The 13,628-nt window shown below is 36.5% G+C and overlaps 1 protein-coding gene across 1 annotated transcript in view; it reads left to right on the forward strand.

The window, feature by feature from the left end:
• Window positions 1-13,628, forward strand: part of FCHSD2 (FCH and double SH3 domains 2) — a 250,399-nt gene that overhangs the window by 197,240 nt on the left and 39,531 nt on the right. Inside the window, exon 11 of the mRNA XM_069469292.1 lies at window positions 8,339-8,455. Coding sequence (XP_069325393.1) covers window positions 8,339-8,455 — 117 coding nt within the window. The remainder of the gene's footprint in view (window positions 1-8,338; window positions 8,456-13,628) is intronic.

Below are 13,628 nucleotides of genomic sequence, written 5' to 3' on the forward strand. Positions count from 1 at the left end.
GTCCTCCCACCTTAGCCTCCCAAGTGGCTAGGACTCCAGGGACATGCCACCATGCCTAGATAATTTTTTTTATTTTTTGTAGAGACAGGGCCTCGCTGTGTTGCCCAGGCTGATCTAGAACTCTTATCCTCAAGCAATCCTACTGCCTCAGCCTCCCAAAGTGCTAGAATTACAGGATGAGCCACTGTGCCCCGCCTATTTTTAGCTTTTCTAATTCAGCTTCTTCATGTCTAAAATAACAATGATCGTCCCTCAGTATTCATGGGGGATTGGTTCCAGGACACTCTAAGGGTACCAAAATCCACAGATACTCAAGCCCCTAATATAAAATGGTGTAGTATTGCATAGATGCATATCCTCTTGTATAATTTAAATCATCTCTGATTATAATACCTAAAACAATGTAAATGCTATATAAATAGTTGTCATACTATATTGTTAAGGGAATAACGACAAGAGAAAAAGTCTATACATGTTCAGTACAGACACAACCATTTTCTTTTTTCTTTTTTTTTTTTTTTTTTAATATTTTTGATCTGCAGTTGGTTGAATTCATGGATGCAGAATCCATGGATTCAAGAGGCCAATTGTACCTTACTGGGTTTGAAAATTAAATAAGATACTTAAACGTTTGACTCAATGCCTGGCACATAGTAGTAGGTACAGAATAGATGTTAACTGACTTTCCTTTTTTTTTTGGTATCTTTCCACAGGACAAGCATATTTCATTTTTTTAAAGGTTTTCCCCCTAATTTCTACAGGAAATACTAAAATACCAAATATAGAAGACATTACAAAGATTATGAAATCTTATAATACTTTTGCAGTCCTAATCCCTAGCTTTCAACTCCCCTATTGGATCACTAAAAGTACGTTGGGACTTCAGTTCTCCTATTTTATTCCATAAGGAAGATCTCATCATCTTCTCTCTTAGCAGTTTATAAGTCTAAAAGGCAATCTGTGTGGACTAAATAGTAGCAAATAGCTAACAATCAGTGTGCGTTCTTACCACTCTGATTTTAAATACGCAACTTGTACTTTTCAGCACCTCTGTCCTCTATAAATCTCAGTGAGTCTTCCTTTCATTACTTGACCTGGTAATGAGGGGCATTTCCTCACATCCTATGAAAAAGGACAAGGTCACCTGGGATGGGAAATAATATGGGAAACATGCATATCCACAAAACTTAGGGAAGTAGATTGATACAGGCAGGAAAAACTTAAGGAAACTTTCTCCCCAGATTTCCTGGTGGGAATGAGAAGACCCTTTTCTCTTTACCTTTCTTGAACTGCAAATAACAGGGTCTTCACAGATAATAGCAAAAAGCTAACATTAAATTTCTGACATGTGATCTATTTCTGTTATTCCAGCCATTATTTCTGATGTTTAATTCTGCCTTCTATAGATTAACAATTATAGTCAGTAAAATGTCCACTTGCTGTAATTTAGGACTTTTGCACATTAAAGTTTTACTTAAGGAGGGAATTTTATACATCTGTTAAAATAAATATTTAGCCCTTGTCTATAAAAATAAAAATTGCTCTTGTCTATAAAAGAGTATATGGGGTTAGTATACCATGTGGGAAGTGTACCTGAAAATTCTCATTGTTATGGGTGGCTCTTTCGCTGATAGCAGTTTTGTATTGCATATGTCATTGTCTCATAAACAAGTCTGTGATAGAGAATCTGTGGGAAATTCTTTCATAGGGTAAATAGGTACCGTCCTCTTACATTGTGCTGGGCACAGTGTCCAAAAATGAAAGGGTTTGAGTAAAGACATGAGTGTCGCTTTCTAGACTCGGCAATACTGACAGTTAAGTGTTAAAGGGGCTATCCTGTTTTCTTCAGCCTTTCTTTTGATAGAAATCTTACCATCTTACATGGTAGACCCTCTGCTGGTTTAGTCACCTTTCTCTTGATCTGGTTCCTTCTCTAACCAGAGCTTCTCTAACTACAGCTTTTCATAGACTCCCTAGTAATATATTAACACACAGGAGCCTGGAAGTTCACCTTTTTATCTAGCTTGTGATTACAGGTCTTAAAGCAAAGTCTCTACAAAAGCTACCAAAGTAAAGGCATATTCCTCCTAAGGCTGTTCCATTTAGCTATGTCTCTAGACATGTTCTAGAGAGTATTAGACACGGCAAGGTTTTTTTGTTTTTTATATTCATGTCATTACTCAGGGACATATTTTTTGCTTAGACTTACCTTTGGTGTTCTAACCCAAGACAAGAGAATGGTGTTCTTTTCTCAAAGTTCTCATCAGTTTCTCACAGCAACCTTCATGGGATTGTATATCCATTTCCCCAGCTGTCCAGAGTTTTCCAGAATTGTCCCAAGGCTCAGCCCACACCAGTTTACTCCCCTGAGAGACTAGGCACACTCAACCCAATTACTCAGATGAGTTCCCACTTCTCTTCTAAGTAAAGGTGCTGCTATCCAATCATAGAGTAAATTAAATTATGTCTCTTAAGGGGCACCACTCCACTCCTGTCCAAGGAGTATGATATGTTCAAAATATGTGACTTAAAAGTCTGTAATCTCTTACCAGAAGCCTTTGGGCCAAATGTGTTTCAAAATTCAGAATTTTTCAGATTTTAGAAAGGTGATCCATATACCATATGTTGCATAGCACCCTGATTAAGGTATAGGGAAGCACCCCATGATCAAACACAGTATTTTTGCAGTAAAGCACATGAATATTTATACCAAGTGAAATAAATAAAAACTATAAATAACCTCCCTTTAGTTCAAGTCAAATTTTGCCTCAAATGGGTTTTGGCTCCAAACTTACCAAAAAAATGTATAATTCTCAGAACATTTTGAATTTCAAAATTGTGAGATTGTGAACCTGTACAAACATGAGTGACTGGAATGTAATAACCTACAAAGATCCAAATGCTTTTTACTTGAAGAGGTTCTTTTGGAAATAAATAATAATTAACAGTATACTAGTAAACTTCATAGAGAAAAAGATGAATCAGGCTGGGCACAGTGGTTCATGGCTATAATCCCAGCACTTTGGGAGGCCGAGGCAAGAGAATTGGTTGAGGCCAGGAGTTTGAGGCCAGCCTGGGCAACATAGCAAGACCCCATCTTTACAAAAAAATTTTTAAAAATTAGCCAAGTGTGGTGGTACACACCTGTAGTTTTAGCTACTAGAGAGACTGAGGCAAGAGGATCACTTGAGCCCAAGAGTTTGAGGTTACTGTGGGCTATGATCATGCCATTGCACCATTGCACTCCAGCCTGGGCAACAGAGTGAGACCCTGTCTCAAAAAAAAAAAAAAAAAAAAAAAAATGAATAAGATGGATCAAATTTTTAAATCAATACATTTCTCATCTACCAGTAAACTGAAAAAGATAAGTAGTACAAATCCCTTGAATGAGAGTTAGTAAGATAATTCCTGGCATATGACATTGGCATAACAACCCCCAAATTATTTTTTTCAAATGGATTAGAATATTAGTATTTTACTATGTTAGTGGTTTTCTTCATTATATACGGCCATCTATTTTTCTGTCCTTCAAATAGTTATATTTTGACTACAGGCTTGAAAAACAATAAATCAGCTTTTCTAGCCGTGCTCACTTTATTCAGGTATTTATCTGAGCCTTATATGCCCTTGTATTAACTTAAAATGAACTTAAATCGTATCTTAAGAGGGTATCTAAGGACAAAATAGTTAAAATGACTTAAAGACTAATATATCAAGAATACTGGAATGTTAATTTCCTCAGTTTAGTTCTTTAAAGTTATTTAGTAATTTTATGTATTTTGAAAAGACTTTAATACTTTGTTCTGAAAGGACTGGGAATTGTTAAAAAAAAAAAAAATTGCTAGGCTTTGAAAGCCTTCTCTGACTTATTTGAAACAATGGCTTTTGTTTTTCTAAAAACAAAATTAAATCCACAGATGCCTTACCTCTAAGTAAAATCCTGGCCAAAACTTCACTCAGTGAATTATGGTTTTTCCCACACACAATAATCTTGTTCCTCACCAGTTAGAAACTGGTTCTAATGCAGTACACTTATTCTCTTGTCATTTCTGACGGCACCATTCTAATAATCTGGGACCCTGGCCCTCACGTTAGAATCGGATGATTAGATTATATTTATTTAACCAACATTTAGTGAGGGCATTCTATGTACTATTAGGCAAGGTGCAAGATGCCAGGAATGCAAAGATTAAGATACTGCTCAGGCCCTCACATTGCCTAAAAGCAAACAGGAAACCATGCAGAGTCACAGCATGATGTGATGTTTGCCTGAGAGTGGCAACTCAATAAATGTCTAACAAATGAATAGATTGATATAATGGGGATATGTCCAAAGTAAAAGAGCCCTTGAGTCAGTCTGGAAAAGGCAGGAAAGATTTCACAAAGAAGGTGGCACTTGAACTGAGATTTTAAGAATGACTAGGAATTTGTTCATGAACAAAAACAACAAAAAGATAGGAAAGTTATTCCAACCAGAGGGAAAAGTATTCAAAAGAATAAGCTTGTGTTTAGATTGAAACTTATTTTCCAGAAAAGACCTACGTGCTTCTAAAATTTTTCACCAAAACTTGAATGATTTCTAAAATTCTGATGTTTCCAAAGATCTCAGGAATCACATTTACTTTACCCCCTTTTACCTTATAGAATAGATAACTGACACAGACAAAGGAAAAGCTACTTATCCTATACTTAAAAGTTGAGGCCGGGCACAGTGGCTCACGCCTGTAATCCTAGCACTCTGGGAGGCCGAGGTGGGCGGATTGTTTGAGCTCAGGAGTTTGAGACCAGCCTGAGCAAGAGCGAGACCCCATCTCTACTAAAAATAGAAAGAAATTATATGGACAGCTAAAAATATATATAGAAAAAATTAGCCGGGCATGGTGGTGCATGCCTGTAGTCCCAGCTACTCGGGAGGCTGAGACAGGAGGATCCCTTGAGCTCAGGAGTTTGAGGTTGCTGTGAGCTAGGACGCCACGGCACTCACTCTAGCCTGGGCAACAGAGTGAGACTCTGTCTCAAAAAAAAAAAAAAAAAAAAAAAAGTTGACAGAGGCTAGGTGGGTGTGATGGTTCACACCTGTAATCCCAGCAATTTGGGAGGCCGAGGTGGGAGGATCACTTAAGACCAGGAGTTCAAGACCAGCCTGGGCAACATAGCGAGACCCCCATCTCTACAAAAAATAAGAAAGATTAGCCAAGCATGGTGGCATGTGCGTGTACTCCCAGCTACTCAGGAGCCTGAGGCAGGAGGATGGCTTGAACCCAGGAGTTTAAGGCTGTAGTGAACTGTAATTGTGCCACTGTACTCCAGTCTGGGTTACAGAGCAAGACCATGTCTCTAAAAAAAAAAAAAGGGTTGGTAGAAAAGTCCTTTTACAGCATTCTTCTTCAGGTTCTAATTTATTTGAATTATTATTGTGCTTTGTGCTACTATTCTTCTCAACTGTTGTGTTATTATATATACCTCTTTAAAAATAATCCAGTTGAATAAGTGAACTTTTGCAGAGCCAGGTTATAGTGGTATTTGATACTTAATTTTTAAATTTTTATATTTCTGCTTTAAGAAAATAAAAATGTTATTTAAATTATATGCTTAATAGCTTATATACTGGGAGGCTTAGCTGGGATATCACTTGAGCTCAGGAGTTCAAGACCAGCCTGAGCAAGAGCAAGATCCCGTCTCTACAAAAAATAGAAAAATTAGCCGGGCGTGGTGGCTCATGCCTGCAGTCCCAGCTACTTGGGAGGCTGAGGCAGGAGGATCACTTGAGCCCAGGAGTTTGAGGTTGCAGTGAGCCAGGATGATGCCATTCCACTGTAGTTGGAAAGACAAAGCAAGACTCTGTCTCAAAAACAGAAAAAAAAGCTTATATATGTTATTATTCTTTTATGTGTTCAAATACGTTTTTTAAAGATAAAGGAAAAATGCTAAAAGAATGAACTAAATATTAGCCAGCATTTTAAAAAGAAGCAGTCATTAGCAATTCCTTTGCTAGAATCAACCACTGTTAATACCACCATCTTAAAAGATAATGATCTACAGTAGATACTGATTTATGTTGATCTTAGATAGTGGAAGGGGCATTAGAACATTTCTCTATGTATTGTTTAACGACCTGGGCTGTATTTTGCTTTCTGTGAAATTCTCAGTTGTCAAGATTTGTCTTATAGGAGTTTCTACATGTCTTCCATGGCTTGATTTTAGAATTCATGAAAAGGATAAACTAATTTGAATTTTAATTACGTGTCATTCCCCACCCAGAGGATCTCAAAACCACGTCTTTTAATTAGTGGCATTTATCTGTCCTGATCATTGGACACTCCTGTGTAAGTAATAGTAAACCCATAGAGAATGGGGGGAAATCCCTATCTTAACTTACCCAGCTCTTAAGCACAGTGAATAGTCAATAAAAAGGTACAGATTCTGTGTGGCAAGTGGCTTATGGCCTGTCTGCCAGCACACATTTAAACCCAATTACTTGTTCCTGAAATGCTGCTCTGTAATAAAATTAAATTTCTTCATCAGTTGCCTTCTTTCTTGTCTGTCCACTTCCTACAAATTTTTTTTTTTGAGTTCTGCCTTAATCTTTCAGTGTATCTTCTGTCTTGTTTTTGGTTTCTTTAGGCTATCAAGAACCTAGTAATTATCTTAATTTTTCATGAACAGTAATGAGAAAATTTTTGTTTCAAGTAATTTTCAACTGGGTCTTTAACATTATCAATTACTATTATTGGATACTTAATATATGTAGATAGTATACCAGAATGTTTTAAATATGATATGTGGCATTTTCACCATTTTCAGATTTAGCTAAGACTCATAATAACATACCCAAGATCATAAAGCTTGTAAATGGCATAGAGTGGATTCAAAATTAAGCCTATCTGACTCAAAAGCCTATTCCTGGACTCTTCAGAGTATATCTTTCTATGTTTACACATAAGATTCCTCTGGCTATTGTAAATTTCATTTACATCTGCATTCAGGGTTTAACATTTTAATGTCCCTGGCTTCTGAGAACAGATATAAATTTGAACACCCAAATCCATTTGCAAAGCAAAATATAATAATAAAGTTGATTCCCAGATTTGTAATAACCCAAAGAATTAATTAGAAGTTGATTAGATTAGAAATTTGATTATTTTGCTCTATTTTAGTTCATTTGTCATTATCATATAATCTAGCTTTAGCAGAAATGTCTGCATAGAGCAAAAATTTTTCGACTGTACCTCATCACAGTCCCCCAACAAAAATATTAATTTTTAAATCTAGTTTAGCAAATTCTGCTTATATCATCAAATTTGAGCTATGTAACCTAGCAAAAGAATTTCTAAAATTCTTTACATTTTAAAATTTTGCTTTTTATATTAAAAATCTTCTTTGGATAATTCATATTTAAGAAATTTTCTTTCCTAATTAATTTTGATAAAGTTTGTTTTTCATAGGTTCTTGAGAGTTTAGAGAGAATTAAAATAAGTTAGTGGTTAATAGCCCTGATTCTAGAATCAGACTTGTTTAATTGATGTTTAACACAGTATCTGGGAGACACTGGAAAAATTTCTTAACCTCTCTGGGCCTCAGTTTCCTTTTCCATTAAATGGTGTGTGACTCACATCATAAGGGTGTTATAAAAGTTATGTGAAGCACTTTCCATAGTTCCTTGCACAAATAGGGGTTAACTATTACTACAATTTATTTAGATTTTACAATTTGTTCTTTGTGAAAGAGAATCATAGCATTTTAGAGCTAGAAGAGACCCTTAATGCTCATTTGATCTAGCACCCTTATCTTTTATATGAGGACATTAAATCCCAAACTAGGGCAAAAACTAGTTTGAGGTTTGGTGGAAAGTTGGTGATGTACCTGTAACTAAATGAAACCCAGCATTTTGGGATGGGAGACAAGGGGAGGATTGTGTTGCTGTTAATATATTGTTTTGTTCTTTTCACTTCTATTCCATTCCAACAACACATTGTTGTTTCCATTTTTATCTATGCAGTGATGTTAGCGTCATGTAGTACGTTGGCATGAATACTTTTTTCTTCTTTTCTTACCTTAGTTTCCTTTACACCCAAAGATCAGTCCACAGTATTAGAGATAAAGCTTTCATGTTCAGCAATGTTAAGACAAGAGGCCTGTGTTCGTTTTATGGTTTCATACTGTCTTCTTAGTCTTCTGCTGACTTTCTGTGACACGAGATATTGCTTCTGACAGTAGTGGAGCATGCCTCGTGTTTTGAGTGCTGATTAAGTGAAGGCTCCTCTGGTCCAACTGCAAAGTGTTGGTGGTTGCAATCAGGATAGCAATACTCTTCTCTCTGTTCTCTCCTGTGTTGTAGAGCCGGCAATTAGAATCAGAAACTGGGACCACAGAGGAGCACAGTCTCAACAAGGAAGCTCGGAAATGGGCCACCCGTGTGGCACGTGAGCACAAAAACATTGTTCACCAACAACGGGTAAGTGTAATAGAGAATGCTGGCTACATTCAGCTTAAGCCAAATGTCAAACCAACTTAAGGAGTTGAGCTTCATTCATGTGAAAAATATCCCATGTATGTTTTTTCTGTACTTTCTCAACGCAGTTAGCAGTATGTTCTCAGTTATCTGCTTATCTTGGAAATTCTTTAAGCTCTCTAGCAGTAACACACTAATTCACTTGTTTGCCATAGAATTGTCTAAGAAGGCCAGTGACAGTGTGTTCTAGTCTTTTGGGAAGGGGAAGAGACATACCTATGTTAAATTAATGTAGGTTTTCATCCCCCAAGACAAGTTTTTTGAAGACACAATTATAGGTTCCATGAAAATATATCTTCAAGACTAAACTCTAAGCACAAAGAAATTATTTTAATTTTAGTACATTTTTTCTCCATTTCATTTATTTATACCTATATCTTCCTCTTTATTTGCCTTTACATCAACTTCTTAGAAGAATTGTCTATACTTATCTGTATATCCTCACTTCCCACTTATTTTTTAACCTATTACATTTTAGTTTTCTCTGTCACTAAACTTACTAAAAATCACCAAAGATGTCTATGTTGCTAGCTCCAGAATGGACACTTTGATTTCTCATTTTTCTTTCATAGTTTCATCGCAACTGACAGCTCCTTTGTCTTAAAAACATTCTCTTTTCTAGTCTTCCATGACTCAACATTGTCCTGGCTTTCTTTCTGCCTCTCTGGCCATTCCTAGATTTTTCTATAGGTTCCTATTTGTCCATCCTACAATTAAATATTTAAATTCCTTAGATTTCTGTGCTTGGCTATCTTCTTTTCTTACTCTTTACCCTCACTATAGGCAGTCTCATCCACCTCCATGGTTCCACCTACCAGCAAATCACAAATTAATATCTCCAACTTGGGCCTCGTTACTATGTATCCATATGGCCTCTTGCCTGCTTTGATGTCTTTTCACTATCTCACAGACATCTCAGATTCAATTGCCCATTTACCTAATGTTGCATAACAAACCACCTCAAATATAATGGCATAAAACAAGAGCATTTTTTTTTTTTAATCTCTCGATACTCTGAGTATTAGGTGGTCTCAGCTTGGCAGTTTTCACGTGGGGTCTCTCACATGCTTGTAATCAGATAGTAGCTGGTCCTGGTGTTGTCTCACAGGCTTCCCCCCTGAAATATCTGATGCCTAGGCTGGAAAGATTTGAACAACTGGGAACTGGAGCAGCTGGGGCTCCTCCTGCGCCTCTCTCTCTCTCTCTGGTCTCCCTACACAGTCTCTCCAACATGGCAGCTTCAGGTTAGCTATAATTCCTAAATGGTAGCACAGGGCCCCAAAAGGGTGAGTCCCTACAGTTAAACAAGTAGAAGATGTATCATCCTTCTGACCTAGCCTCAGAAATAACATGGTGTTACTTGTGTCATATTTTTACTAACTGAAGCAGTCATAAAGGCCTACCCATGTTTCAGGGAGAGAGGACAGACATTCCACTTCATGGTGGGGAAATAGCAAAGTTCTGGAAAAACATGTGGAATGGGAAATATTATATTCGCTATTTTTTAAAAGTCACAGTCTGCCACAGTCTACCTTTGGCCATAACTATTCACATCCTTCTCGCATGCAAAATATACTCACCTCTTCACCCAAAATCCCCTTGGCATCAGGCTTCAGCTCATCATTTAAATCAGATTCGAGGCTTCTTGGGAACAGTTCCTCGAATACATTTATCTTAGTCAAAGAATTTGTGAACAACTTATCTGTCCTCCCACACATAAGATAAATAGTGGTGAAATTAGTTATTGCAGCTTTCTACCTCAAACTATAAGCACAGAAAAAGATTTTCTTCCACTAGAATGTTTGGCTATATTTGAAAGTAAACATTCAGTTTAAAAATAAATCTGCTTCCTCACTCTGTTGTCAAGCACATTGTGTCTTTCTTTTGGGAAGTAGAGACAGAAAAATTTCAACAACTTTCCCCGCTTTTATAGCATGACCTATGATAGGTTTTAATCTAGTAAGGTATATTTTAAGCAACAAAATGAAGAATTTTTTTCAACACTAAAGCTAATTCTTCTGGCCATGATAAATTAACAGGTCACACTTGCCCTCCTGTATAAACAACTATAAAACTGGTCTACGTATATGAAACAAATGTTTTCAGACATTGGACAGCAAGCAATAGCAGGAGTATGACCCCTGAGAGAAAGGGAACAAACGAAGTTAGCCCTGTGACCTCCCAGGTTTTCTGCCTGGAGGCCCTTTCCACAGTGCAATGCAGGGAGGGAGAACCCAAGCAGAGCACCACAGACTCACTGAGTTGAGGTAACAGAGTTCAGAAAGCCCGAAGGGGCATGAATTTGCAGGGCAGAGTACCAGACAGCAGGGAAATGCAGAGAAAGAGTTTCAAAATTCTACATGGGTTTCCCCTTCAATCTGTTGCTGAATACTAAACCATGCTTGCATAGGGTAAACTCCATAAGACTGGGCAAAGAATGACAATGGAGATATAAGCTGGGTAATTCCCAGGGTTTACATAGAGTTGGGATACATTCAAGTTCTGACAAGACAAAATTGAGACTACAGTTGACTCTTGAACAACACATTTAGGGACACCAACCCCACACACAGTCAAAAATCCACATACAACTGCTGATTCCCACAAAACTTAACTACTTAGCCTACTGTTGACTGGAAGCCTTACTGATAGCACAGTCAATTAACACATATTTTGTATGTTACATGTATTATATACTGTATTCTTACAATGAAGTAAGATAGAGAAAAGAAAATGTTAATAAAATCATAAGGAAGAAAAATATATTATTAAGTGGAAGTGGATCATCATAAAGATCTTCATCCTTGTCGTCTTCATGTTAAATAGACTGAGGAAAAGAAGGAAGAAGAGGGATTGGTCTTGCTGTCTCGGTGGCAGAGGCGTAAGAGGCAGAGGAGATGGAATAGGAGGCAGGAGAGGCAGGCACACTCCATGTAACTTTATTGAAAAACATCGCATGTAAGTGAACCTACACAGTTCAAACCCATGTTATTCAAGGGTCACCTGTACTGGTGGAGCACCTGGGGCACTCAGGAGTCTACGGAATGGTCATACCTTAGCAATGGGGCTCGGTTAGCCCTGCAGTAAGACTACTTTAGAACTAATATACACAACTTTAAAACAGGTTTCCAGAAGATTAAGCTAATCCACGAGCAACTTTTCTTCCAGAAAAAAATATACTTTTTTCCAAAGGAAGAAAAAACATCCAGCATTGTAGTATTCACAATGTCAGAACTCAAAACTGCTAGATATTAAACAAGAAAACATAATGCATGACCAAAAGAAAAATTAATTAAAATAGACTCATTAATGCCAGTGATGATAGAATTAGCAGCTAAGGAAGGACTTTGCAATAGTAAAGAAGCTCAAAGATTAAAAATAATGAATATATTGAAGAAAGAAAAAATGTACAAAAGAACTAAGTAGAACTTTTAGAGCTGAAAATATAATATTTGAAATGAAAAACTCAATGGATTAGACACTGCAAAAGAAAGAACAGTGAGCTTGAAAGCTGAGCAGCAGAAACTTTCCAAACTGAAACATAAAGAGAAATAAAAGACTTTTTAAAAATGAACAGAGAGCTGGATATGGTGGCTCATGCTTGTAATCCCAGCCTACTTGGCTGGCTGAGGCAGGAGGATCATTTGAGGCCAGGAGTTCAAGAACAACCTGGGCAACATAGTGGGACCCCATCTCTAAAAATCTAAAAAATAAATGAACAGAGCATCATTGACCTATATGGGACATATGTGATCTAGCATACTTCTATTGGGAGATTGAGAAAGAGAATAAAGAGACAGAAAAATATTTGGAAAAAAGTATATCTGAAAACTGTCCAAATTTAATAAAAACTATAAACCAAGATCCAAGGAGCTCAACAAACTCCAGGCAAGTAAAACACAAAGAAAATCATATCAAAGCACATCATAATCAATTTCTTAAAAAGCATTGATACTCAGTGGCAAAAGACTGAAAACATTTCCTGTAACATCAGGAACAAGATAAAGATGACTGCTTTCTCCACTTCTATTCAACATAGTTCTAGAAGTCCTAGCCAGAGCAGTTAGGCAAGAAAAAGATAGAAAAGCCATCTAAATTGGAAAGGAAGAAGTAAAACTATCTCTGTTCATAGATGACATGATCTTATATGTGTGAAGCCCTAAAGATGCCACAAAAAAATGAACAAAACTATTGGAGCTATATACTAATTCAGCAAAATTGCAAGATATAAAATCAATGCACAAAAATCAGTTGCATTTCTATTCTCTAACAATGAGCAATCCAAAAAGGAAATTAAGAAAATAGTCCCATTAACAATAGCAACAGAAAGAAAATACTTAGAAATAAATTTAGCCAAGGAGGAAAAGACCTGTACACTAAAAACTCAAGTATTCATGAAAGAAATTAAAGAAGACGTAAGTAAATGGAAAGACATTCTCCTGTTCATGGAATGGAAGATATTGTTAAAATGATAATCACACCCAAAATGATCTACAGATTCAATGCAATCCTTATCAACATCCTAACACTTTTTTTTGTAGAAATAGAAAAACCCATCTTAAAATTCATATGTAATTTTGATGTACCCTGAATAGCCAAAACAGTCTTGAAAAAGAAGAACAAGGTTGGAGGACTCATACTTCCTGATTTCAAAACTTATTATAAAACTAGAGTATCAAGACAGTGTGGTACTGGCATAAGGACACACATATAGACCAATGGAATAGAAATTTCACTATTTAAAAAATACTAGCTATCTCCAAATTGATCCATATAGTCAGTGCAATCCAGGTCATACACCTAGTAAGGTTTTTGCAGAAATTGATATGTTGGTTCTCAAAGATATATGGAAAATGAAAATCTAGAATAGCCAAAACAAGTTTGAAAAAGAAGGATAAAGTTAAATGGCATAATCTACCTGGTTTCAACACATAAAACTACAGTAATGAAGATGTTGAGGTATTGGTATAAGGTTAGACTTATAGATGAATGGAAAAAAATAAAGGGTCTAGAAATAGGCCCCCACATAACAGTCAATTAATTAATTAAGAATTAATTTTTCACAAAAGTGTAACCAACATTTTAAAATGCTGAATATAGGAGGCTGGGCGCAGTG

This window comes from Eulemur rufifrons, chromosome 6, assembly GCF_041146395.1.
Source record: "Eulemur rufifrons isolate Redbay chromosome 6, OSU_ERuf_1, whole genome shotgun sequence".
Taxonomy (NCBI): domain Eukaryota; kingdom Metazoa; phylum Chordata; class Mammalia; order Primates; family Lemuridae; genus Eulemur; species Eulemur rufifrons.